The 25,351-nt window shown below is 52.0% G+C and overlaps 2 protein-coding genes across 7 annotated transcripts in view; one reads left to right on the forward strand and one right to left on the reverse strand.

Annotated features, from left to right (window-relative positions):
* The window catches only part of SUGP2 (SURP and G-patch domain containing 2), a 34,893-nt gene extending 30,852 nt beyond the window's left edge, over positions 1-4,041 (reverse strand). Inside the window, 2 exon segments of the mRNA XM_034658103.1 lie at positions 2,419-2,550; positions 3,947-4,041. Of these exon segments, the coding sequence (XP_034513994.1) occupies positions 2,419-2,539 (121 nt within the window). The 5' untranslated portion in view covers positions 2,540-2,550; positions 3,947-4,041.
* A 29-nt stretch (positions 4,042-4,070) lies between these two features.
* On the forward strand, positions 4,071-25,218 carry ARMC6 (armadillo repeat containing 6). 6 transcript variants are annotated; one of them, XM_034658105.1, is made up of 9 exons: positions 4,073-4,404; positions 10,171-10,344; positions 11,508-11,590; positions 15,275-15,848; positions 17,465-17,610; positions 18,734-18,865; positions 19,201-19,338; positions 20,461-20,703; positions 25,082-25,218. In XM_034658105.1, the coding sequence occupies exons 2-8, from the start codon at positions 10,224-10,226 to the stop codon at positions 20,671-20,673; spliced, it is 1,407 nt and encodes a 468-aa protein (XP_034513996.1). In that variant the 5' UTR covers positions 4,073-4,404; positions 10,171-10,223; the 3' UTR covers positions 20,674-20,703; positions 25,082-25,218. The 6 variants fall into 6 exon arrangements, with proteins under 6 accessions (XP_034513997.1, XP_034513999.1, XP_034513996.1 ...); XM_034658104.1 differs by lacking the exon at positions 25,082-25,218 and adding an exon at positions 20,991-21,216; XM_002912739.4 differs by lacking the exon at positions 25,082-25,218 and having other exon boundaries at positions 20,461-21,216.
* The last annotated feature ends 133 nt before the right edge of the window (positions 25,219-25,351 follow it).

Genomic DNA, 25,351 nt, shown 5'->3' on the forward strand with positions numbered 1-25,351 from the left:
TGTCTCAGTCGGTTGAGCATTAGACTCTTGATTTTGGCTCATGATCTCAGGTTGATGGGACTGAGCTCCACGTCGGGCTCCACGCTCAGTGTGGAGTCTGCCTGCCCCTCCCCATGCACATTCGAGTGTTCTCTAGCTCTCTAAAATAAGCAAGTAAAATCTTAAAGGGTCTCCAGGTGATTCTAACAAGCAGCAAAGTTAGGGAACCATTACGTGAACAGAATGGGATAACAGATCAAGTCAGGCCCTCAATGGGACTCTACAGTTTACTCTGAACAAGATGGAAAGCCATTAAGGGGTTTGGAGCAAAGGGGTGACCTCACTGGTTATTGTGTAGGGAATTCACCACCAGGTACAAGAGTGGATATGGATGTTCCAGCAAAAAGTCCACTGGGATAATCCACGTATTGACGGCTATCGATGGCACGGTTAGGGCAGCAGTGTTAGGAAGAGTGGTGGATGGAGTCTGCTACAAAAGGATTTTCAGATGCCTTGTAAGGCAATAGACTAGAACAGACAGAGTGAAAGGCCAGTCAACAGACCATGCAGCTAGCTCTGTGACCAAGTGGAGGTTCTGGAACCATCTAGCATCCTGCTGGTTTCCTAGTACAGCTCCTGCCTCTCATCTTTCTTGAGGAAACTAAGATACACATTGATGTTTGAGTCTCTAGATAAAAATAAAACAAGATTTAAATCTCCAGATTTGGGGTGCCTTGGTGGCTCAGATGGTTAAGCATCTACCTTTGGCTCAGGTCATGATCCCAGAGTCCTGGGATCGAGCCACGCATCAGACTCCCTGCTCGGTGGGGAGCCTGCTTTTCTCCTTCTATTGCTCCCCCTGCTTGGGCTCTCTCACTCTCTCTGTCAAATAAATAAAATCTTAAAATCTCCACGTTTACATATGTGTGTATACATGTATAAACATATACACATAAATGCGTATATACATAAGCAATATGTTAAGTATTTAGGATTACGTAAACCTATCATAGAAGAACTGAAGTACTCACAAAACACCACAGATATGGTTACCTCTGAGGAGTAAAGAAGCAGCTAAAGACTTTTACATTATACTCCTAACTACTACTTTTTTTTTAAGATTTTATTTGACAGAGACAGACAGAGCATGCGCATGCACGCGCAGAAGCAGGGGGAGCAGCAGAGGGAGAGGGAGAAGCAAGCTCTCCGCTTAGCTGGAAGCCCGATGTGAAGTTCGATCCCAGGAGCCTGGGGTCATGACTGAGCCAAAGGCAGAGGCTTAACCAACTGAGCCACTCAGGTGCCCTATACTCTTAACTACTTCTTAATTCTTCCAAACCCCTTGTAACATGAATGTTTTTATATAAAAACACTCAAGCATTTTTAAAAATTGTCTGAAGACAGTTTCTAGGCTTCGGTTTCTCCACATCCAAAGTATACAAGTTATCCCTGCCCCAAGCACTTAGACTCACTCGATCAACACTGAGGAAGTTTCCTCAGTGGAAACTGGCTCAGGGGCTGGTCCAGGGAGCAGCACAGGCCTGTAGGAGGCCTGCAAGAGGCTGGCCCACCTCAGAAAAGGGAGTGCTCAGTGCCCTTCCCTGGGGCCCAGAGCACTCAAATCAACCTCAAAGCCTGCAGTTGTTTCCTGGAGAAAGGCGTGTGCAAGCTGGGTCTTAGAACCTGAGAGACTTAACCAGGCTGAGGGATTCAAAGCACAAACAGGCAGCACAGTGTCACTGAAACATGAGCCCCAAAAGCAAGGAGATGAGGGCTGGGAGGCTTGTGTGCAATGGTGAGGACCTCCCTGTCATCCTGCAAACTATGTGTGCACCATTTTTGATTCTGCCGGCATGACATTTCAAAATTTTCTAAGGGGAATGTTTTCAGGCAAGGCCTACACCTGGCAACTTCCCATTACCTTGTCTTGTACACACCACTATTACCTATTACCTGGTTGCTCCTGCACTTGTCTGAGGATGTAACCCCGAAATGCGGAGCCCCAAGAGTCCAAGCAGGGCCTTAGCCCAGCAAGTCTGGCATTAATAGATCCGTCAGGGAGGGCCTATTTGAGGGGAATGGAGCCAGAAACTGAGAGACCATTCAGGAGATTACTGCAATAATCCAGGCGAGAACTAGAAAGAGCTCAAATCTGGCCAGCGGTGGTGGGGATGGAACCGGGAGATTGATTCAAGAACCCTTCTTTAGGTGGGGGAGGGTGCCTGGGGCAGAGAAGCTTAAGATAATGATAATACCCACTTCTGCATAATGATTTGACAGGTAGACCAAGAGATAACTTTATCTTCCCTTAAGAAATAAGGAAGGTAGGATCGAAGGAGTTGAATAGTTTGCCCAAGGCTTTGATATCCTCCTGTCCTGACCCTAAAAGAATGCCCAATAACTACCCTCCCCCCAAAGAAACCAAGCACTTTAATTCACCTTGAGCTTTAAACTGAAGAGCTTCACCTACGGCCTCACCACTGGGGTCCATGTGATATCGGTTAGCTTTTTCTTGCAATACAGCATCAAAAGTCTCCTGTGCAATTCGCCTAGCTGCCATGTTTCTCTGACCTGTAGTGAGAGGGGGAAAAAAAGACACTAAGAATGACAACTAACGCTCACACAGCCTGCTCAATTTCACCTAATCCTCTAAGTAATGAGACAGTCATCTATAATTCAACATGGTGCTTCAGAGGCAGGCCGCATTATTTTAAGAGGGCTTCTGCCCTCAGGGAGCTCACAGGTGTGTTGGTTAGAAGGAGCAAAACAAGCATGGTGATCTTAAACAATCTATCTTGCTTCTCTGAGCCCATTTCCTCAGAATCCCTATCTGTTGGGGTTTACTGGAGAACTGCAATGAAGCAACAGACACAACTGAACGTAACAGTGTTGGAGCGGGGAGCATAACACTCGCAAATGGTGGTCAGGAGAGATGCAATCTTTCCCATTTCTATTTTTCTATTTCACAGGCACGCAAAGAGGCTCTGAGAACTGACCTGCCCTCTGAGAACAGCCTCTCGACAAGTGAGTGGAGAAATCCCTGGCTAGTGACAGAGCTTGCTCTGTACCAGGTCCTCTTGTAGGAAAGGGACTCTCACAATCTCCTTTACTTCTTCCAACAACCCAGTGAAAAGAGGGTCCTGTTATGAATATTATATAGAAGAAGAGAAAGACTCGGGCTAAGTGACCCACCCAAGGTCAGACAGCCCAGACTGGAACCTGGAAAACAGGGCACTGGGAGTGGGGACAAAGCCCTGAAGACGGACTAGAAAAAGACTGAGAAGCAACACCGAGGAACCCAGTGACGGTGTCCTTAAGCAAAATATCCCTTCCATCTTGGAACCTCCAATCTCAAGACCCAAACCTGCCCTTCCCTCAAGCCATTTCTTATAACCATCACCCCCTTTTCTCATCCTTAAGCCCTTTTCCTGCGGCGCCCCTTGTTCTCTGCTATCGAAGGGCAGGGTCTCCCAGTCAGGCGGCTCCGGATCAAATCGAGGAACCGAACCTTTTTGCGCCTCCGTTTCCCCATCCATGGAATGGGCAGCTAACGGTGGGGGCTGCCGTGGGGACTGAACCAGGTAAAAAATGGTAGAGCCCAATACAGCGGTCGGCCGCAGTAATCCCCCTACGAACAGAGACGCTCCGGGCTCGGGTGGAATGAATGAACGAATGAACCCTTTCGGGCGTGGCCCGCCTCCTACCGGCCTCGGAGAACGAAGAAAAGGGGACGTCGGGCCTGGGAGGCCGAATACCGCCCCCCAGGCCAACCCGGCGGGGACGCGGCCGACGCGCAGCCCGAAGGCCGAGCTCGCGGCGTCATCGCGGAAACCCGGGGCCCCCGGAGCCGAACCCGAGCCCGTGCCTCCCACCCCGGGGCCCGCCCACCGACGACGCCCGGGCCCAGGCCTCACCCCGAACCCACCGCGCGCGGAGCCGGCCCCCGCCACCGCTTCAGGCTCCTCACCCGCCGCCGCCGCCGCCGCCGCCCGCGCGAGGCGGGGACATGCAAATGAGCCAACGGTCTCCGCAGCGCCGCGCCGCGCAGGCGCAAGCCGCCGCCGAGCCCTGGTGCGCAGGCGCAGGCGGCCGCCGCCAAGTCCCCTTGCGCAGGCGCGTTGCTCGCTTCTCAGGACAGACCCTCCCGAGGGGAAAGATTAATTTCTGGAGGGCGGCGGCAACGGGGAGCGGCCGGGAAGAGGTGGCAAAGACGCTGCCGCTCCACACCTGTTGGCTTTCGTGGATTTACCTGTGCTCGCGGTCACTATTGATCACTCCGGGAGCGGTCCGTGGAGCTGAGGGAGGCCGACGAGAGTTGGCGCCCGCGCGCCTGCGCCCGTACGGTGGCCGGAAGGGACCAGAGGTGGTTCTGCCGGTGACAGTCGCGAGCCCCACCCTTTCCCCTCACGTGGCTGCGAAAACCGGGTGAGAAGCGGCGGCTGCGGAGTTCCCTCGCGCGGGGAGGGGAGTGGGCGCCGCGGGGTCGGGCTGGTGACTGTGGCGCCCCCCTCGGGGACTTGGTTTTGGGGAATGACTTTTACAGAAGCCGCCGGGGGACAAAATCCCCCATTTCCCTGGCCTCCGCTTTCTTTTAATTCATTTATTGATTAATTCATAATCTGTGTACTGAGTGCCTGCTGGGTTTCTGGCTCCATCCTGGGTAGGGGGGGAAGGTGGTGAACAAAGTTGACTGAGCGCCAGTTCTCGTGGAGGTTAAATTTAATCGGGGAGGAGGCTAGACAGTAAAAGGAAATAAATGAACCATGTCACTCCAGGTAGATATAGTATTCAAAGAGGTTGATGCGGTAGGAGGAGGGAGCTGCTTTAACCAGAGTGGTTATTAAGAGCGTCCCTTGGGTGGCTGGGAAGGATGGGAAAGAGGTGGGAAAGCTCAGGTGAGAAGGTCTAGATGAGAGACCTAGATAAGGTCCACGTAGAGAAAGTGCTGGTAAGTAGACTAGATTTTGTTGATAGAGTTGGGACGCCAGTGCAGGATTTTGAGCAGTGAGGCCTCTTTGTGATTTCAAGTTTCTCCCTGCCTGCGGAGTGGAGAACAGAAGTACAGAGAGTGGCAGGGAGGAAGCTGGTGAGGTCACCCATAGGGAGGATTGTACCTGAACCAGGGTGGGTGTGTCAGGTGGTGGAAGATGAGGAGTCATTAGAGTCCCTGCCATGTCAGGGCATCGTTTTCTTGGTGAGTGGAACCCTGGCTTAGAAAGGGAAACCGGCTGTCCTTTGGGGTCTTGCTAACTCCCTTTCTTTCCTCCAGCACACCTTGGACCCATCATGGGGACTGCACATGGGGACAGCGGATGAGGGTACTGTCCCCTCATTGTCAGGTTCCCCATCAGTTTTGCTCCTTACAGTTTTGCTGCCTATGGGGATTGTCGTCTAAATCTGACCTGTTGTGTGTAATTAGTTGGAATTCATCTACAAAACAGAACTTTTCCTCTTCCCCTTTTTATAATCTGGTAATTATGTGAGGGAAGTAGGATGAATGCTGTATTCTTTATTTGCCAATAAATAACCTGTACTTGCCTTGACCCCATCCAGACATCTGCAGGGCTGAATGGGGACTGGTAATGCTGTTTTCCCCCCGTCCTAGCCTGGACTGTTCCCAGGTGGCTCCGAGACGACCATTCCTAGGCACCGTCTTTCTCGTGAGCTCCAGCTATGTACTTTCATTCTGCCACCTAGCCCTGTGCCCAACCTAGGGGACCCCTGTAGGATATGCCATAAGAGGTGGTCTCAGAGCCGGCCATTGATCTTCTGAGCTCAGTACTGGGAAGGGTGAGGTTAATGGGGGTAGGGGAGCCAAGGCCAGAGAACACATACAGGTTCTAAGTGGTCAGGGAAGGCACCCAGGAGGAGGCGGCCTAGAAGCACTAGCAGAAACTCTGCAGAGAACCCAGGTGGAGGGAAGGTGTTAATGAAGTAGGGTGGCCTAATGGCCAGGCCTCTTACTGCCTCTGTGATCTCTGGCAGGTTCTTCCCCACTCTGAGCTTCAGATTTCTCATCTGTAAAGTAGGCATAATTGACATTCGCCTTTAGGACTGTGCCTCTGTGACAGGGTGGCCACTCACTGTTGGCCCACTCAGGTCTGAAGCATGGCCAGGCTGGTAGAAGTATCATTTGGTGGCAGAGTCAGGAATAGAGTCCCTCCAACAGTCCCAGCTGGGAAGTTCCTGCCCTCAGAACACCCCCACACACATACCAGCCTGGGTGCCTCCCCGAGAAGCTCTTTATTGAAACAGAAAATCCTCTTTTCCTTCACCTTTGACCATGGAAATCTTTAGCAACCCCTGAACGGATCCTTGTTGTTCTGTGGCAGAAAGAAGTAGGGGGGCCATCTGTAAGGGAGCAAGGTGGGGTGTTTGATGCCCTTGTGCCTCTCCCCCCAATTAAACTGGTTGAATTACCTCTAAGCAACAAGAAAAAGGAACAGTAGCTATGTTTATTGAGCTCTTACTCTGTGCCAAATCCTATTTAAGCACTTTATAGGAATTGACTGGTTGAATTTTCATTACAGCCCTATGAGGTAGATTCTCTGTTTATCCCCATGTCACACAAGAGAGACTTGACCAACAGTGAGGTCAAGTGGAGCGCGTGGGATTCAAGTCCCCCCTGCTGGCCCCAGAGCCTGTCCTCCTCCTCCACCAAAACATCTGTGCAAACCCAGATGGGATATTCACATCCTGTGCCACCTCCAGAAAGAGGAGCATGGGCTTGAGTGGCCGTTTCCCATGCAGCCCAAATTTGTGCTCGGATTTTAGCCACATTCCCCTCCTGCTGTCCTAGTACTGCCTGTGCCTCTGTTCCCCTAACATTTTCTGTGATGCACGATTCTCTAACAGACTTGGACCAGGAAAAATAATTGCTTTGAAAGACAGTATTAGGACAATTGAGAAAGTTGATCATGGAGTGTACATTAGAAAAGAGTAATGTATCACTGTTAAATTTCCTGTGTTAAATTTTAGTTGCACATCGAATGTGTGAGAGTGTCCTTTTCTTGGGAGATTTCATGCTGACGTCTTTAAGAGGGAAGGATCTGATTCCTGGAGCATACTCTCACATGGCATCTGTGTGTGCAGGAACACACACTCACAGAGAGAGATGAACTTGGCAAAATGCTAACAACTAAAGTTAGGAGGAAATAGGCGCTCTTTGTACTATTCTTGAGACTTTATTATAAATTTAAAAAGTGAGGTATTTTAATGGAAACTTAGTATTACCTCAGTAAACAAAGTAGAGGGGCGCCTGGGTGGCTTAGTAGATGAAGCGTCTGGCTGAGACTCAGGTCATGATCCCAGGGTCTTGGGATCTGGGATCGAACACCACGTCATGCTCCCTGCTCAGCGGGGAGTCTGCTTCTCCCTTTGTCCCTCCCCCCACTCATGCTGTCTTTCTCTCTCTCTCTCTCTCAAATAAATAAATCTTTAAAAAAAAAAAAAAACCCCCGGGGCGCCTGGGCGGCACAGCGGTTGAGCGTCTGCCCTTCGGCTCAGGGCGTGGTCCCGGCGTTGTGGGATCGAGCCCCACATCAGGCTCCTCTGCTGTGAGCCTGCTTCTTCCTCTCCCACTCCCCCTGTGTGTTCCCTCTCTCGCTGGCTGTCTCTATCTCTGTCAAATAAATAAATAAAATCTTTAAAAAAACAAAAAAACAAAAAAAAACAAAGTAGATATAGTGAAAGAAGCAAAATGAAAGGAATTGTTAACCCCTGTTAGGCTCTGGGCTTGCCTTTTGTTGAAAAGAGAGAGTGGTAGGGGCACCTGGAGAGCTCAGTCAGTTAAGCATCCCGGACTCTTGATCTTAGCTCAGGTATTGATTTCAGGTTTGTGAGTTCAAGCCCCATGTTGAGCTCCACTCTGGGTGTGGAGCCTACTTAAAATAAAAAATAAATAAAATCTAAAAAAGTAAATGAAAAAGGAGGCGCCTCAGTGGCTTCTGCCCAGGTCATGATCTTAGGGTCCTGGGATCGGCCCCCGCATCGGCCTCCCTGCTTAGCGGGGAGCCTGCTTCTACCTCTCTCACTGACTCTCCTCCCCACCCCATGCCCTTTTTCTCTCTCTCAAATAAAAAAATAAACTACACGTTCAGTGCCTTAGTCACACTAGCTACATTTCAACTGCTAGAACCCACGTGGACAGCACAGATATGGAATATTCCATCATCACAGAAAGTTCCATTGGAAGCATGGTCAGAATGGGTTTGAGTGTTTGGGAAGATGACTTCACAGGTGCATTTCACTCTTGTCTGGAGGCAGGTGGTGTTGGGTTTCTCTTCTGGTGATGTGAAATCACACAGCGGACGAGGGTACTGTCCCCTCATTTTCAGGTTCCCCATCAATTTTGCTCCTTACAGTTTTGCAACCTATGGGGATTGTCGTCTAAATCTGCCCTGTTGTGTGTAATTAGTTGGAATTCATCTACAAAACAAAACTTTTCCTCTTCCCCTCTTTATAATCTGGTAATTATGTGAGGGAAGTAGGATGAATGCTGTATTCTTTATTTGCCAGTTTTCAGCAAAACGAGCATGGTGTGTGTTAGAACTATTATGAATGCGTGGATTTTGATATCTATTGTGTTTTGTTTTGTTTTATTTTGTTTTGGTGCTCACCTGTCACTTGGGCCCATGAGCGTCTCTTAGGGTTTGCTCCCAAGTCCTTTGACATGACCCTGATGGTTTTTAGAAGCTTCCTTGCTTTCTGGTCTGACAAGATGCTCCTGGCTCGGCTCCTCTGGCCTGTTTCCTTCTCCGTTGTAGACTCAGCCATTCCTCCAGGAGTCCTGTCTTCTTTGTTGGGAGAATGGTACTTTGAGACCATTGGTGGTGTTCGGGGTGTTCACTACCGCTGTTGTGTTATTTCCTGTAGACATTTTCAGTTGCTATCACTAGACAATTGGTTCTTTGTTTGCTTAAGAGAAAAATACATTGTGAGTTTGTATTGATAATTCCAGTTCAGATTTAGTTCTGAGTTTTTACTTTTTTTGGATTTCTTTGTGTTAGAATGTTTTTTTCTTTTATGCTAATTCCTGAGGACATAAACATTACTTATCTGCTATATCCACAGTGGCTTCCAAATAACGTTACTATTATCATTTCCAATAACACAATTACTGAAAAGTGTTGAAGGTTTTCTTTTATACTTCTTTCTACCCTTATCATACATCCCAGTAAGAATATATGGTTCTATCACTGTATTTTAAATTCCACGTAGATATACCGTTAGATTCACGGGTTTCATTTTACTCTTGATTTTTAGGGATTGTTTTCATTTTTATTTTTGTTTATATTGATTTATTTCTTTTCCTAACTACATAAAGCACTTACATGGGTTCTAACCTTAAAACCGTGAAACAGAGGGGGCCCCTGGGTGGCTCAGTTGGTTAAGCATCTGCCTGCAGCTCAGGTTGTGATCCCAGAGTCCTAGGATTGAGCCCCGCGTTGGGCTCCCTGCTCCGTGGGGAGTCTGCTTCTCGCTCTTCTCCTTCTGCCCCTCTCCCCCCACTCATTTTCTCTCTCTCTCTCTCTGTGTGTCTCAAATAAATAAATAAAACTTTAAAAAACCAACAACAACCATGAAACGAGGTGCATTTGGAGAGAATAATCCAGCTTCTAGTCCTGTCCTCATCACCCTTTTCCCTACTTCCCCTTATGGTAGCTATTAGTTTTTGATTTAGCTTTCCATTTTATTATTAATTTTTTAAAAAACTTTTATTGATGTAACAGGATACCATTATAAGTAGATTTATTACATAGTTACATTTGAAATACCTAACTATAAATATCGTATAATTATAGTATTACATGTTACAACAAACATTGCATATCTTCAATAACACATTACATAAAATGTAGCGTCATAACCGTGCTATTTTATTACAATCGTGTAACATATAACGTGTAATATTGTTAAAATATTATTGTATCCTTTTTTTTTTACTTGAAAGACACATACTATATTAACATCTTCTCTTTCTTCGATAAAATGTAAACTACTTGCCATCTTCTGCACTTTTAGAAGCTCTGCAGATGGTGGGCTATCAGCCTTCTCTGTGACCCAGGTTGTAAGAATTTTTCCCGGGCAGTCCTAGGCTTTGGGCCCTGGTAGCTCTTCCCTAAGTGATAGCCAGGCTCGTGGTTGTCCTCTCACCGTCAGTGAAGCTTTCTTCCTGCCTTGATTTCTCAGTTGGAGAGTGTCTATCCGGCGGGCACCTGCCGCCCCATGCACAGGAAGTGCAGATGGCCTCTAAGCGCATCACCCAAGAGACCTTCGATGCAGCTGTTCGTGAAAACATTGAAGAGTTTGAGATGGGGCCAGAGGAGGCAGTAAAAGAGGCCGTGGAACAGTTTGAATCACAAGGTAGGGCACTGTGGCTCTGTCCCAGCGCTGGTCTAGCTCTTTGCCCTAAAGTCTCTTCCAGTCCACAGCTCTTAATGTGTGAGAATGATTTCCTGCCATGGCTCTGTCTTGCCTGTCATGGCAGCCCTGGGCCCTGTCGCCCTGTCTGCACTCTGCCGTGAGCAGGCTGGCCACCTTCTCCCACTTTGTTCTTGCCCTTCCTCTACTTGCCTTGACCCCACCCAGACATCTGCAGGGCTGAATCCTTCAAGGTGGGTCTCATTTTAATTGCCACATCCTCGAGGAGGCTTTTCCTGACTGCCTCCCAAGAAACAGGGCCACCTGCCTCCCTGCCTCACCTACACTCCAGCTTGAGTTCATGGAGCAGAAGGGGGTGTTGGTCACCAGCCTGTGGCATATTCAAAACAGGCTGTAGGGGACAGTGGTTAAGAGGGGACTATTTATTTACAGTGGTGTGGTCAGGGTTAGGAGACCCTGCCGGCCACAGTAGGGACCTCCCTGGCCCCACAACAGGCCATGGGGGGGGGTAGGGAGTCATCTGGCAGAGGCAGAGGCAGGGAGCTGGGAATAAATACCCCACCCTCCCACTCCTTCTGATCTGAAGTCCTACTCCCCATTGGCCAAGCCAGTCAGACACAAGAGGGCAAGGGAGCTCAGGGGGTCCAAACCTCAGAGGTCAGAGGCTGGTGTCCCTGGCACAGAATGGAATATAGATACTGACCAGGGACATGAGGAGTACCCAGATGTGTCTTGTGCAGTGGAGGCTTCCCTTGGGGGGGGGGGTGCCAGGGAGGGTGGGGGTGCAGCGGGGTAAGAACAGTGGGAGCCCCAAGGGAAAAGGCTGTGGGGTCCCCTCCCCCCTTAGCCCACCAGGTAGAATGTGTCTCTCACTGCAGTGATGACCTGCAGCCTCACTACTGCTCTGATCCCATTGGTTGGACAGGGCCAAGGGGCAAAGACCCCCCCCCCCCTATCCTACATGCCTTGTATGAATGTGGCTGCTGGGCCCTGGTAGGGAGGGGTTGGGGTGGGGAGATGGGCAGACCCCCCCCCAAGGCCTCCAGAGTGGGGTGGTGCCAAAAGAAGGGACATGAGGTATGTTCTGGCAGGCCTATGAGGATGATGATTGTCACTTGTTTCCTGACCCCCCTCCCCCGCCGCAGGGGTTGATCTGAGCAACATTATAAAGCTGGCGCCCAAAGTCTCTGCAGATGGACCCCAGGAACCTACACACGACATCCTACAGGTAGGAAGGGGTGGCCCATGTGGGCATGGCTGACCTTACACATGTGGTTCCACACACATCACTGTTTAATAGTCTGTTAGGGGCACTTTTCCACTGGTTCCCAGATGACAGATGCAGGTTCTGAAGGGCAGGCACCCAGCATGTACATGGGAGTCTGAGCTTGCAGCCAGGGCTCCCTGAGTCCACATTTGAGGGCCCTTTTGGGATGGACTGTGCTTGGGTTGCCCTAGTTGGCCACCTTGGGGCAGAGAGCACCATGGAAGAACCTCCTGGGAGGACCCTCCCAACCACTAAGTTTGCTCAGAGATGGACAGGAACTGCAGAAAGAGAGTGGGATCACAGTAAGGCTGTCACCTGTTGAGCACTGACTGTTCACCAGCACATTATACAGCCTGCCCCTTTAGCACTAAAACTGGCCTGTGAGGTAGGTGGTGTCATCCCTGACTTAACTGATGGGGAAACAGAGGCCCAGAGCCTGCCCTCGCTCTCCAGCACAGAAACAAGGAAGGTAAAGGTCACAGAGGTTAAATGCTATCCTTAAGGTCACCCATCAAACAGTGATAATAAGCTGTTGGTAAAAAGGCAAAAGGCTGTAGTGTTTATTGAGAACTGACTGTGGAGTCAGTTCTGTGCAAGATGCTTTCTTTGTGCTATCTCCGTTATTCTCCCAAAAACCCCTGCAAGGTGGGGATTATTATTCCCATTTTACAGATGGGTAATCCAAAGAGAAAAAAATGATCTACCTGACAGCAAGAGAGTAAAGTGATAAAAGAGGAAGTTGGAGAACACAGGTCTGGGTATGAACCCAGCTCTGCCTATTTACTTCTCTATGCTCTCAAGGTTCTCACCATCTCCTGCCTCACAGAGGTTTTGAGAAAATTATCTCATTGTTTTGACTTATTTACTAGTAAGAAATGAATCTATTGTCTTGGCAGTTTTTTTACTGGGTTGTTCATCTTGTTCTTATTGATTTGTAGATGCCCTTTACATATGAAGGGTCTCTGTAACAATAGTCTCTAATAATCACTGAGCACTTAAGTGCTCAGCATTGTGCTAAATCCTTAAAACATATTATTTCAACCTGTTGTTAGCCCATTTTGCTGACCAGGAATCTGAGACTTTCTAAAGATAAATGACTCACTTGTGGTCACAGCCAGTGAGGGGCAGAGCTGGGACCCAGACCCAGGTCCCTCTCCCAAGGAACTCAAGCTGGGAACAGCTCTGCTGTCTTCTACCAACAGTACAGAAAACTTTTGTTTACAACCTTTGCTTTTTTATTCTTCTCAATTCGACTTTTAAATTTTATTTTTCATTACTGAAGAAGAATGTGAACGTGTTCTTGTCATAAAAGACATAAGCAATACTCAAGCATTTATAGCAAAATCTGAAAGTCCCTGTCCTGTCTCTCCCTCCAAACCCCTCTCTTCCTTTCCCGTGTGGGAGGTGCCACATTCATTGGGTTTCATATCCTCCCGGCCTTATTCTCACCTTGCCATTGAGCCAGCCCCTTCTCATGCGCGGAAGCATTGACGTCTGCTGCTGTGTGTCCGACGCATGAAAAATACTTATCTGTAGGAGGAAAATTCAACTCTGTGATGCCTTTTGAAATGAGTCTACCACAGTTAGGAAATTTGTTGCACACAGACTTATAGAAACAAAACCAAGAAGAAGTCTTGGAACTCTCTAAGGAGAAAATGAGCTGGACTGGTCTTATATGCGAGGCGTTTCAGAATTCAGGCCGTCAGTGACAGAGAGTGATCCCCGGGTTGGTGGACAGAGCCTCCGTCACCACGCCAAGTTGTCACAGGTGGAGCACAGCTGACTCTGCCATCTTCACTTCAGCGACTGTCCTCTTCTCAGCCACCCGCGGGGTCTGGGGTCTCAGGCAGCACCTAGGGACTGTGAGGACCACCGTCTTAGCCAACGCAGAGACTCGCCTTCCGGATGCCATCCAAGGCAAGAGGAGATTCCCCACAAACCGGATGGAGACCAGTGTGCAGTGTGTGGCCATTATTTTTTCCTCTCTTCCTTGACCAAACCCAGAGTGCTGTAACTCCAGCACTGTGCGTCTTAAGGGCACTTGGGCTGCAGCTTTTCAGGTTTCTTGCCAGGTTCTTGCTCCAATGCTACATCCTCTGTTTTTGGTTTGTGGTAAAACATATTATAACGCATATCCGCCATCTTCACCATCGCTAAGTGGACAGTTTGGTGACATGAAGTACTTTCACAGTGTTGTGCCGCCATCCCCACCCTCCATTTCTGGGACATTCTCATCTTCCCAAACTGAAACTCTGTCCCCATTAAACACTGACTTCCTATTTCCCTCCCCAACCCCTGTCACCCACCATTCTACTTCCTGCCACTCTGAGTGTGACTCCTCTAGGGACCCCTATAAGTGGAATCACATAGTATTTGTCTTTCTGGGGCTGGCTGCTTTCACTCAGCAGAAGGGTTCATCCGTGTTGGAGCCTGGGTCAGAATTTTGTTCCTTGTTGTGGCTGAATAATATTCCATCGTGTGGACGGACCACATTCTGTTTATCCATTCATCCACGGATGGAAAGTTGGGTGCTTCCAGCTTCTGCCTACTAGAATTAGTGTTGCTATGAACACGGATACACAGACATCTCTAAGACTGCTTTCAGTTCTTCTGGGTATATACTTGGAAGTGGGTTTGCTGGATCATGTGGTAATTTTATATTTACTTTTTTGAGCATTTCCCTAACGACTAGCGATGTGGACCATCTTTTTGTATGCCTAGTGGCTGCCAGTGTGTTTTCTTTGGCGAATGTCCATTCAAGGCACATTCTCTGCTTTTAGCCTATTAATATTCTGTGTCGTTGCAACATACACTCAGTGAAGTCCAGCTCAAGGAAGGTGAGCCAACAGGCATCCTTGCCATTCAGGGCAGTGGTGGCTAAATCACAGCCCTCTGGGTTGGGTTGATGGCATCTGCAGAACGGCCCTCCCTGGGGCCAGGGACCAGTGATTTTGTAAGCCCCAGGAGGCTCGGGTTCATCCTGGGCTCATTGCTGAGGCTGGTCTGGAGGTCATGGAATTGAATGGCAGTTAGACTCGGATGCTCATTCCAGATTGTTTCCTCTCGTTATTACTCCCCCCCACCAAGGGCTTTGACTTGAATTTGGGTAAATCAACAGTGTATATGGTGTGGTTTCATTTGGCAGATAAATATTTGTGGAGTGAATGAGAGAGACAAACAGGAGACATCTGGTGTGGGCCGGTCTGGCAAAGGTAACTTTCACCTTCCTTGGAGAGGTGGCCTCTGGAGGGTTTGTCGGTTAGTTATAGTTGCATAGTAGGCAACCCAAAACAACTGTCATTTTCTTGTTCCTTACAGTTCGGCTGGGTGGACTGAGCTCAGCCAGATTGCGCGGGTCTTGCTTGGAGCCTCTTGCAATGGCAGCTAGGGCTGGAGTGTTGTCTGTGTCTGCACCCATGTGTGTGGCTCCGTGGAGGGACCCTGAGATAGCTGGGGCTCTCTGTCTCTGTGTGGCCTCTGAAGGTCGAATCTCCTAAAAGCCCAAGTGTGGAAGCTGCCACGGCTGGACTGAATGTCCACCGCGGGCCTAGATCCTAGGAGAGGCAATCTCACAGGGGGGCAACACTGTTGCTGTGGAACCTCTTTGGGCTGAACCAACACTGAAGTTTCTCCTGTGTCCTCTAGGCCCTAGGTGACCTGCAGGAGTCCGTGGCCCGCTCTCGCCCCCAGGAAGTGTCTGCGTACCTTGCCCGCTTTTTTGAGCAGTGCAAGCAGGACAAGGCTTGCCGTTTCCTGGCGGCCCAGAAGGGGGCCTACCCCATCCTTCTCGCCGCCTTGAAGCTTGCTGCAACAAGTGACCAGGGCCTCCTGCTCCAGACCCTCAACGCCCTGTCAGCCCTGACCGATGGCCAGCCCGATCTCCTAGACACCCAGGGCCTGCAGCTGCTGGTGGTCACGCTGGCCCAGAATGCCGACGCAGCCGATCTGACCTGTTCTGGGATCCGCTGTGTGTGCCATGCGAGCCTGAAGCACGAGCAGAATCGGCAGAGCCTGGTGAAGGCCGGTGTGCTGCCCCTGCTGACTGGTGCCATCGCCCGGCATGGGCACTGCGCCGACGTGGTCAGGGAGGCCTGCTGGGCCCTCCGAGTCATGACCTTCGACGATGACATCCGTGTACCCTTTGGCCATGCCCACGACCATGCCAAGATGATTGTGCAGGAGAATGGAGGCTTGAAGGTACTCATTGAGGCTGCCAAAGGTAGGAACAGGTGTGCGAATGAGAGTGGGGTTTTAGGACTACTTCACGCATGGCTGGCTCCAAGCTCCACTTGCCTCTTTTGGCTTACTACCACCCACATGGCAGCCCTAGTGGAACAGTGTCCTTACTCCTGGTTGCTTTAGGAGAGTTCCAAGCCAGGGCTCATTGGCCAAGATCAGATCTTGTGGCCCATCTCTGGAGCCATTTGAAGAAGGGGCTTGGCTCTATCTACCCACACAGACTGAGAACGCGTAGAAAGGAGAGCTCCCCAAAGGGACAAATAAGGGGCTTTCCCAAAGATGGGGGAGTGTGGCTGGTCCCCAGTGGAGGTTACACTTTCATTCATATTTAGCCTCAAGTTGTTATGCACGTACGTGTTCCTGACTGGGATGACCAAGGCAAGCCAGCCCTAGGGGATCACAGCGCTGATGTCCTGACCCGAAATTCCCTGCCCCCCTGTCTGCTGTACTCTCCAGAAAAGGCCTGACAGTAGTCTGGTGCACAGGTGCTAGAAGAATGAGTTCTTCCTAGCCTGCCTGTGGCTCTGGCTCTGTAGCTAGGCTTGTTTGTGTGACTCCAGCTCTGTCTTCTGGAGAGGCAGGCCTGCCTCAGTCTCACCCCTCTTGAGAGGGTGAAAACAGGTCCAGCCATCTGCAAGGTCGAGCTGCTTTTCTGAGGGGGAGTTTATATCTTTCTCATTTGTTGACAGGAGCTCCTATCAGTCAGGGTTCTACCAGAGAACCAGTGGGATGTGTGTGTGTGTTTCAAGGAATTGGCTCATGTGGCCGAGGGGCTGGTGAGTCTGAAATCCGTGGAGCAGGCTTGGGCAGGAGCCAACACCATAATCCTCAGGCGAGCTGCTTCCTCTTCAGGGAGACACCAGTTTCCTTCTTAAGGCCTTCAGCTGACTGGATGAGGCCCACTCAGACCACCAAGGGTCATCTTGAAGTCAGCTGATCACAGAAGTCACCACATCTAGAGAATATCTCCATCCAGATTCATGCTCATGGCGTGGCTGGGGGCAGCACCCTGACCAGGGAGACATACCAGCTGACTGTCACAGAGCTCTGTATAAATTAGGGCTGTCCATCCCCCCCCCCCGCCTTCCACCCCCTACCACCTCTCCATATGAGTCTCAATGCAGGCCTCTCCTCCCTGGGGCCTCTGAGCTTCATTTTCGGCATCTGTGTTCAATTTTGCCCAGGTCAACTCTATCCATATGTCCCTGTACGGTTTCTGGGTTTCCCGTTGCACTTAGAAAGGTCATTCCCACCCCAAGAACATAAAAATAGTCTTGGATGTTTTATTATAGCACTATTATGGTTTTCTTTTTTTAGTTGAGATCATCAGTTGGTCTGGAATTTATCTGGGACACGGTGTGGGGGAGGGCGTGTTCGCGTGTGTTCTGCGGCCAGCAGGGGGCACTGCAAGCCCGAGCGGCCCTGGTGTTCAGTGGGGCTCTTCTGGTGTGTGTGTGGCCGCCCTGCCTGGCAGAAGGGCCCTGCTTTCCAGGTGGAACAGGATTTGTACCAGGACCGCTGGCTCCTGGTTCGAAACAGGGACTGGTTCTCTTCCTGTCCTCGCCCCCAGCAGTTCCTCTCCCTCCCTCTCCACAGCATTCGCTGACAACCCCAGTGTCCTGAGTGAGCTCTGCAGCACCCTATCGCGCCTGGCCGTCCGCAATGAATTCTGCCAGGAGGTCGTCGACCTTGGGGGCCTTGGTGTCCTGGTGGCCCTACTGGCCAACTGCAGCGACCACCAGGTGGGTGTCCAGAGCCCCTTAGCATGTGAAGCCCCCCTAATTTGTCATTTCTCTTGATGCTGCAGGAAGGTTCCAGACTTGCCAGTGAACTCTGCCCCTTTGAGCCCCAGCCACCCAGACAAGCTTGAATCAGAACACACTGGCCCTGTCTGCTGACCCTGGAAGCAAAGTGCAGTTTTCACTTCTCATTGACCTCAGGGCAGGAAGTAGAGTTTTAGGGGAAAACAAATCCACCCACGCTCTCTTACTGTCCTTTAACACCTTTGTATTTTCTACCAGTAGTTGGAGGAATGCGAGTGGTTGTTGGCAGGGGCAGGCCCAGGCCCCAGCTCATGGGTGTGATGCTTGAGTGAGGCAAATCCTTGGTGCTTCGGTTTCTCCATCCATAAAATGGGGTGGGGACCCCTATTCATTATTCTTTCATTTAGCAGCCACTTAACCCCCTCTCTACATGCCTGGCCTAGGGCGGGAGGACCTCGCTGTCCTGTGGCAGCAATGGTCCTATTGCCCCTAACCCTAGCTGGTGATATCAGCCAGTCTCCTGTACAGCTGGCAGAAAGCTGAATTTGAACTGGCTTAAGCACATGTGGGAATGCATTTTGTTTGTACTTCTGGGCAGTCAGAGGGTGGGTGGAGGCTTAGTTTCCCTCCCATCGCTTTCTCTTTCTCTTTCATGGCTCTGCCCCTCACTGGGGTGGTCGACAGTCCCAGCAGCATCTGGTCAACTGTCCTCAGCTTAGGTTGGTCATTGCCCACCTGGGACTCAGCTGTGGCCAGGGGACCCTGTGATTTGATTCCTGGCCTGAGCCACATGCCCCCTCTGTGCGTGAGCAGTGGGTGTCAAGGTTGTCCAAATGCCTGGCCTGGACACAGGTGGGCTCCTTCACAGGGTCCACCTCCCCCAGCCTCCCCTGCCTTTTCCACGCAGCGAGGAAGAACCCTGCCGTTTCAGGCTGCCCACGTGACCCAGGGTGGCCCCACCTGTTGTTCAGACAGTGAGGCAACAGACCCTCCCTCAAGACCCCACCCCCACCCCCACAAACCAGCAACCAAACAGTTAGCATCTGGCCAGCACAGGAGGACAACCCGGCCAGAGCAGACCCCCACCTTGCCCTCCCTGTAGGACCTTGTGAAGCAAGTGTTGAGTGCCCTGAGGGCCATCGCAGGCAACGATGACGTGAAGGACGCCATTGTCCGTGCTGGCGGGACAGAGTCCATCGTGGCCGCCATGACCCAGCACCTGGCCAGCCCCCAGGTACCTCCCCCAGGCAGGGGGCACACGAGGTGGGGCACAGTGGCTGGAGTCCCAGATCAGTATCTGCTTTCGCATGGTGCTCTTCCCCATTTCCTCAAGCAGGGCTAGGGCTGGGGTGGGACCCGCGCAAGTCCTAGGTTGAGACCGTCACCCCTAAGAGCGTGATTTATGTTTTTATGATTCCTGTTATTACTGATCTGGTGTATACACGGGCTGGCAGCAGTCTCTCCAGGGGAAACTGCAGGGCACTCACCTGGGGAATTAACAGTGGTGGCCACGGCGGGCCCTCTGGATGACAGGCATCTGACTGTCTCCACCATCTGTGACCCCCACAGGTATGTGAGCAGAGCTGCGCGGCCCTGTGCGTCCTGGCCCTGCGAAAGCCGGAGAACAGCCGGGTCATCATGGAGGGCGGCGGGGCCCTGGTCGCATTGCAGGCCATGAAGGCGCACCCGCGAGAGGCGGGGGTGCAGGTGGGCCCGGGGGCAGGAGGGTGGGGCAGTACAGAGCGGCAGGACCCAGGCCCTCCCTGTCCCTGTCCCCATCCCAGCCCTGTCAAAGTCTTCTTCCTTCCCAGGCCCCAAAGGCATCTGCTTCCACTCTTTAAAAATGCACCCAATTCTCCCCATGGCTGTCTTCCTGTACCTTTGCTCTTCCTGCATTGATCTTTTCCTCTCCTAACAGTTCCTTTAGAAGGATAGGAAGAGGAGGAGAAGATGGGAGGAGAGCAGGTGCAGATCTGCTGGGACTTTTTGAAGATTCCCTACCATCCATGGGCTTCTCCTTCATGTTCAGCACGTGGGACCCACAGTCCGTACCTTACTGGGGAGTCAGTGAAGCCGAGCAGTAGACGGGGCTGCGTGCGCCCCTGCCCGAAACCCACACACTTCCTTGTAGCTGTCAGGGCTCTCCCTACCTCCCCGACTCCCACCTCGCATACCCTCCCAGCACAGGGGCCTCTGTGTTCGTCCTCAGACACCCCAGGCTCTGTCCCATTAGTGGCCTTTGCTGCCGATGGTGTCTTCTCTGGAACACTGTACCCTTGGTTCACCCATCACCTTGCCCACTCCTCACCACCCTGGCTGGGCAGCCCCTCACAGCTCACCTACTTCTCATCTAGTCTCCCAATGGTGGGGTGCTTTGTGGTACCCACACATGGCAGATAAGCAGGGCACAGATGTGAATGAATGAGTGATGATGTGATTGACAGGTGGGCCCTGTGCACAGCTCCCTCTTTCCAATCTCTCTCTGCCCTCCTTTCCTGGGGCCCTTGCCCAGGCTCTTGCCAGCCACAGGGGAATCTTGCTCTTAGACTGAGGGTCCCATGCCTGAGGGATCAGCTGCACCTGCCAAGCACTTGACTGCCCTGAGCTTCAATTTCCTCACCTGGTGGATGGGGAAATGAGCCCTGCTTCCCAGGGCAGCTGAGAGGAAAAAGTGGGGAGATGAATCTAGCCTGATGAGTCACAGCATAGGCACCTACTATATGTTGGTTATGGTCACCTTTGCCCCGTTATGTTATGATGAGGGCCCTGGGGTCAGAGTGGACCCCACCCACCGGTGCACAATCACTCACCTTCACTTCTCCCTCCCAGAAACAGGCCTGCATGCTGATCCGTAACCTGGTGGCCCGCAGCCAGGCCTTCTCACAGCCCATCCTGGAGCTGGGGGCCGAAGCACTCATCTTGCAGGCCCGTGCTGCCCATCGTGACTGTGAGGATGTGGCCAAAGCTGCCCTGCGGGACCTTGGCTGCCGTGTTGAGCTGCGAGAGCTATGGACTGGCCAGAAGGGCAACCTGGCACCGTGACCCCAGGCTCAGTCTGGGCCATGGCTCTGGGTGAGTTATGTGACTCAGGAACAGGGAGGAGGTCTGTGTCCTGCCACTCTACTCCCCGGATTCCTCCCCCACTCAGTGGGAGGTGTTTTCTGGTGGGCACCAGGTACAGACTAGGGTGGGAAGGGAGCATTGGTGAAACATCTACACAGCAGAAAGCAGCCCCTGGGTCCTGGCCTCCCTTCTCCTTGTTCTCCTCGCCAGCTGACAGCATTGGCGCTACCCGTCCTGCCCTCCCACCCCCACCCCGTGCCCTTTCCTACCAGAAGGGCCTCCTTAATATTGCTTAGGGGCGAAGAACTGAAATGCGGGACCCACGCTGGCCAGTCTCACAGGAGGATGGGGACCCCGCTTCGGCTCCTACAAGTCTGTTTTCTCCCCTGCTTGTCTCTCACTTGTAATAAGGATTGTAGGTGTCTTGCTCTGCTGGACAGAGGGCAGGGACCAAGCTCTTCTGCCTCCAGGGGTCCCAGGCCAGCCAGTACTGCCCAGTAATAAAAGACTCTGTTAGTTGAACAATGGAGGGATCTTTTCCATAGCGCGGTGGAGTGTGGGGGCTGCCTCCAGTGGCCTCCGAGAATGGGAGAGGGGCAGACGTCTGGGGAGGCCATGGGGTCGCTGAGGAAAGCAAAGGGAATTTGAGAACAGCCTGGGGATATATGATCTGCTGTCACTCCCAGACAGGCAAGTCTGCTGGGGTCGTGGTTCACACCTGGGGTCTCAGCCCCAAGGCCACCGTTTCTGATTATGTGTCACTCAGCTCTGTGGCCTTGAGCTAGCGACGTAATCTCTCTGACCCTTGATTTGATCCTCTGTGAAATGGGGAGGGGGGAAATGGAGCCCCCTCTGAGGGGTGTGCAAGCAGAGCTGGGCACATGGGAGGCACCCGATTGTCTTAGCTTCACCACTTCAGTCACCCTAGGACTGTCCTATACTCATCTGCCTGGCAGTTTGAGGTCGTTCCTCGCCGGGTGGCTTGGGCAGCCTTCCTTCTTTGAGCCTCAGTTTCCCCATCTGTAGTATGGACATCACTATTGGTGCCCCAAATACCTGCTGTACCTCCAAAGTGTTCTGGGGGTCCCCAGGCAGCTGTGCCTGGCAAACCCCAGCACTCCTCTGCATTTACACTTGGGGCCATGTTGTGGTCACCCAGCAGCTTGCTCATCCCATGTGGCCCAGTCAGGGTTGGGTAGCTTCAGGAGCCCTGGTGAACTCCAGGCGCAGTACCTGACCTCTCCAGCCCACATGCTGGGAGCCCCTCACCTCTCTTGGAACACCTGGCCCACTGCTTGTCATTCATCTCCCCTAGCTCGAGGAGGGCCTGAATCTGGTCCTTGATATCAGCTCAAGCCCTTTCCTAGAAGGCTCCTGGTTTCCGTGGCTGATGCAAATAGCTGGGGTCAGGGTGGCATCACCCTAGTCCTAACTCCCCATGGTGGCAAATTGTTCCCCACTGCTGGCTGGGAGGGCCCGGCCAGCTCAGGGGGGCTGACATGAACCTCTGACCCAGTCACCTCACCCTGACTGCCCCACCGGGAACTCACCCAGCATGTAGGAGGATCTTGTACTTGCTACAGGCTGCCCTGCCTTGACTTCTGCCACCCATGTGACCTCGGGGCAATCTGTAGGCCCTGTGAGCCTTATGTATCATCATCTGTCTCATGGGAGGTGGGTGGTGCCAGCCCATTTCTGGGGAAGCCTGAGGTGCCGTTCCTATAATTCCTGTCCCAGCTCTGCTCTCAGTCTTCCCAAGGCTCCCCATTGTCCTCTCCATAAAACCAACTGTTCTCTGGGCCCTGCCCACCTCCCAACCTCATCTTCCCTACATTCTCTTTTAGTTGTCTTCCTAGCCACATCAGCTTCCCTACCTCAGGGCCTTTGCACATGCTATTCCTTGCATGGAGCACCTTTCCCCCAGCCCTCCCCATGGCTGGCTCCTCCCTGGCACCATTTTCTAGCTCCCTCCTGGGGAGATGCCCTGCTGTTCCCCTTCACTAGTACCCTGGTCCCATCACCTCTTGTGCTGTGTCTCTGAGCCTATCTGAGGTTGCCTTGCTTGTGTGCTTTCCTGTTTGTCCCCTACTGCCCATGAGTTGCATGTAGGCAGGCTCCTGTCTCCCTGCTCTGCTCCAGCTTCCTGTAAATAGTTTTGAATATATACCTAAATAATAAGGGGGTGGTTTGGAGGAGAGGCCTCTGCCCCCACAGCCCTAGTGCTCTCCTCCCCTGAGCTCCTGCCAGCCTTCCTGCAGCTGCAGGCTTCTCGGGAGAGGCAGGGCTCCAGCTTATCAGTCCTTCCCACCTTAGTCCGAAGAAATGGGTTTTGTCAGTGGGCGTGGCTCAGGGTCTGTTGGAAGTCCCCAGGTTGGGTAGGCTTATCATTGAGGTTGGCCAAACCTGGGTTCCAGTCCCTGCTCTGCCACCTCAGGTGAACCTCAGCCTCGTCTTCCGAAAACAGATTTAGTGTGTTGCTACACAGGGCCACAGCCCCCAGCAAGGCACACAGCCCTTCTCTTAAGGAGTACTTGCCATCCTCATTGATATTGAAACCAGGGCTGAGGAGGAAACCACTACAAGGGAGGGGCCAGAACATTCAGGCTATGCCTCTACTGCTGTGTGCTCTTGGATAAGTGGCACAGCCTCTCTGAGTGAAACTGCTGAGTGAAACTGCCTTGAAACCAGTCGGGCTTGGTTGACATCATTGCTACATTCAGCAGGTGTCCCTCCAGCCAGGGAAGGACCCAGGGTCCTGGCTTAGGAACACATCTTTTTTTTTTTTTTTAAAGATTTTTTATTTATTTATTTGACAGAGATAGCCAGCGAGAGAGGGAACACAAGCAGGGGGAGTGGGAGAGGAAGAAGCAGGCTCCCAGCGGAGGAGCCCGATGTGGGACTCCATCCCGGAACACCAGGATCACGCCCTGAGCCGAAGGCAGACGTTTAACGACTGCACTACCCAGGCGCCCCAGGAACACATCTTTGAGAGGCAGGGCCTATGAACCCCATTTTCCAGATGAGAAATAGACTTGCTGGCCTTTGAGGGGCCACAGTGCAATGAGAACCCAGCTTGGCCTGCCTCCACGCCCCTCCTCTCTTGCCAACGTTGCTAACCTGACCTTGGGCAAATGGCTCTCTGGCCTCTGTTGATTAAGCCCTGTCACTCTGCCCAGGCCTGGCTCACAGCCATTGTATCAGATGATTCCAGGGATCCCCGAGGGGTAGAGGAGATTGGGGGGGGTGGGCAGAGAGACAATGTCCTGCCCAGAGCCAGCCAGGCTGACACGGAAGAGCTGGGATCCCAGGCACCCTGGCCAGGCACAGCTGAAGGGCCCACAGTGGGATTGTCAGTTGCTGATGCCAAGGGGCATTACTGGCCTTTGTTGGAAGGCAGCAGGGAGGTTGACCGGCGCCAGCATGCTGACAAGTGAACAGAAGCCAGAGCCCAGGCAGTGCCTTTGGCACCCTCAGGAGAGGCAGCCTTGTGCTGGGCTGCTGCCTGACCCTTCCCTCAGTTGGCACTGTCCTTAGGGGTACCGTGGGACCTTCCAGGAGCTTGCTGCCTCCCTCCCAGGGCCTGGCAGGTGGGTGCTGTGGGTAGGGACTCCTGTAGCATAAATATCTCCCTCTTTGGGTGGCAAACCCCACCCATAGTTGGTCTATGTCCACATTCCATGAAACGCTATTTACAGAAAGGGAAACAGGCCCCAAGAACAGTTTATCCATCACCAACACTCAGCAAGTGCTGGCTGTGGACCAGTGAAGTTGTGAGTGTTTTACTTCCATTCATCCTGTTAGTGCTGCCATCAACCCTGGGAGGTAGTTGGGGAAACCGAGACAGAGAATTTGAGTCACTTGCTGAAGGTCTGGTGGCCAGCAAGTAAAAAACAGCAGGGATTCAAACCCAGCCTCAGGCCCTTTCAGCAAGGAACACTTGTAGTGTGAAGATCAGTTTTCTCATCTGCAAAGTAGGTGCTGTCTCCTTCCCCCACCATCTGGAAATCAGGTCATGGTGATAGTGTTTGGGAAGCACCCAGCCCATTAAGGACCTGATACCCATTAGATGTTCAGCGGACCTCAGTGTCCTCCTCTTGTCCAGAGAGCAGAATGGAGACCGGGCCTAGAGTTGGCTGGGAAGCAAACCACAGCAGGGGAGGTATGGGAGAGAGGTCCAGGTGGGAGTATCATGGGAATATCATGAGTCAAATGGTAGCCTCAGGCTAGTGACATCCACAGTATGAGCCTTAGTGTTTTCTCCATCCTCCATAGTCCTCCATACTGGGAGCCCTTTGAGATGTTGTGGATTAAGCACTAGGCAGGGGGATTGCCCAGCCCTGAAATGTGAAGTCTTATTAAGACCTAGCTTCGGTTTGCGCCCTCCCAGCATTCCCTGGTTCTGAACTTGATCTCCATCAACCCCAGCCAGCACCTAGAGGAAATAAGAGCCAGTATCTGGGAACATTTGTAACCCTCTCCGCCCTGGAGATTAAGAGAGTGCACTTGGTGAGTCAGAGAACTGGGTGGACTTGGGGGGAGTGCCAATGACACAGCGGAGCACTGCACGGCAAGTGTCTTCTCAACTTCTGGCATCTGTCTGCAAAGAATCCCATGAACTTCACCTCACAGAGAAGCTGAGGCTCACAGGCCAGATGGC

This window comes from Ailuropoda melanoleuca, chromosome 4 (assembly GCF_002007445.2).
Source record: "Ailuropoda melanoleuca isolate Jingjing chromosome 4, ASM200744v2, whole genome shotgun sequence".
Classification (NCBI taxonomy): Eukaryota; Metazoa; Chordata; class Mammalia; order Carnivora; family Ursidae; genus Ailuropoda; species Ailuropoda melanoleuca.

Bases quoted from the DNA above. Each gene is read 5' to 3' on its own strand.
- ARMC6 (XM_034658105.1), top strand. From the start codon at position 10,224: ATGGCCTCTAAGCGCATCACCCAAGAGACCTTCGATGCAGCTGTTCGT. The intron at 18,866-19,200 runs GTACCTCCCCCA...TGACCCCCACAG, and splicing joins AGCACCTGGCCAGCCCCCAG to GTATGTGAGCAGAGCTGCGC. The intron at 19,339-20,460 runs GTGGGCCCGGGG...TCTCCCTCCCAG, and splicing joins CGCGAGAGGCGGGGGTGCAG to AAACAGGCCTGCATGCTGAT.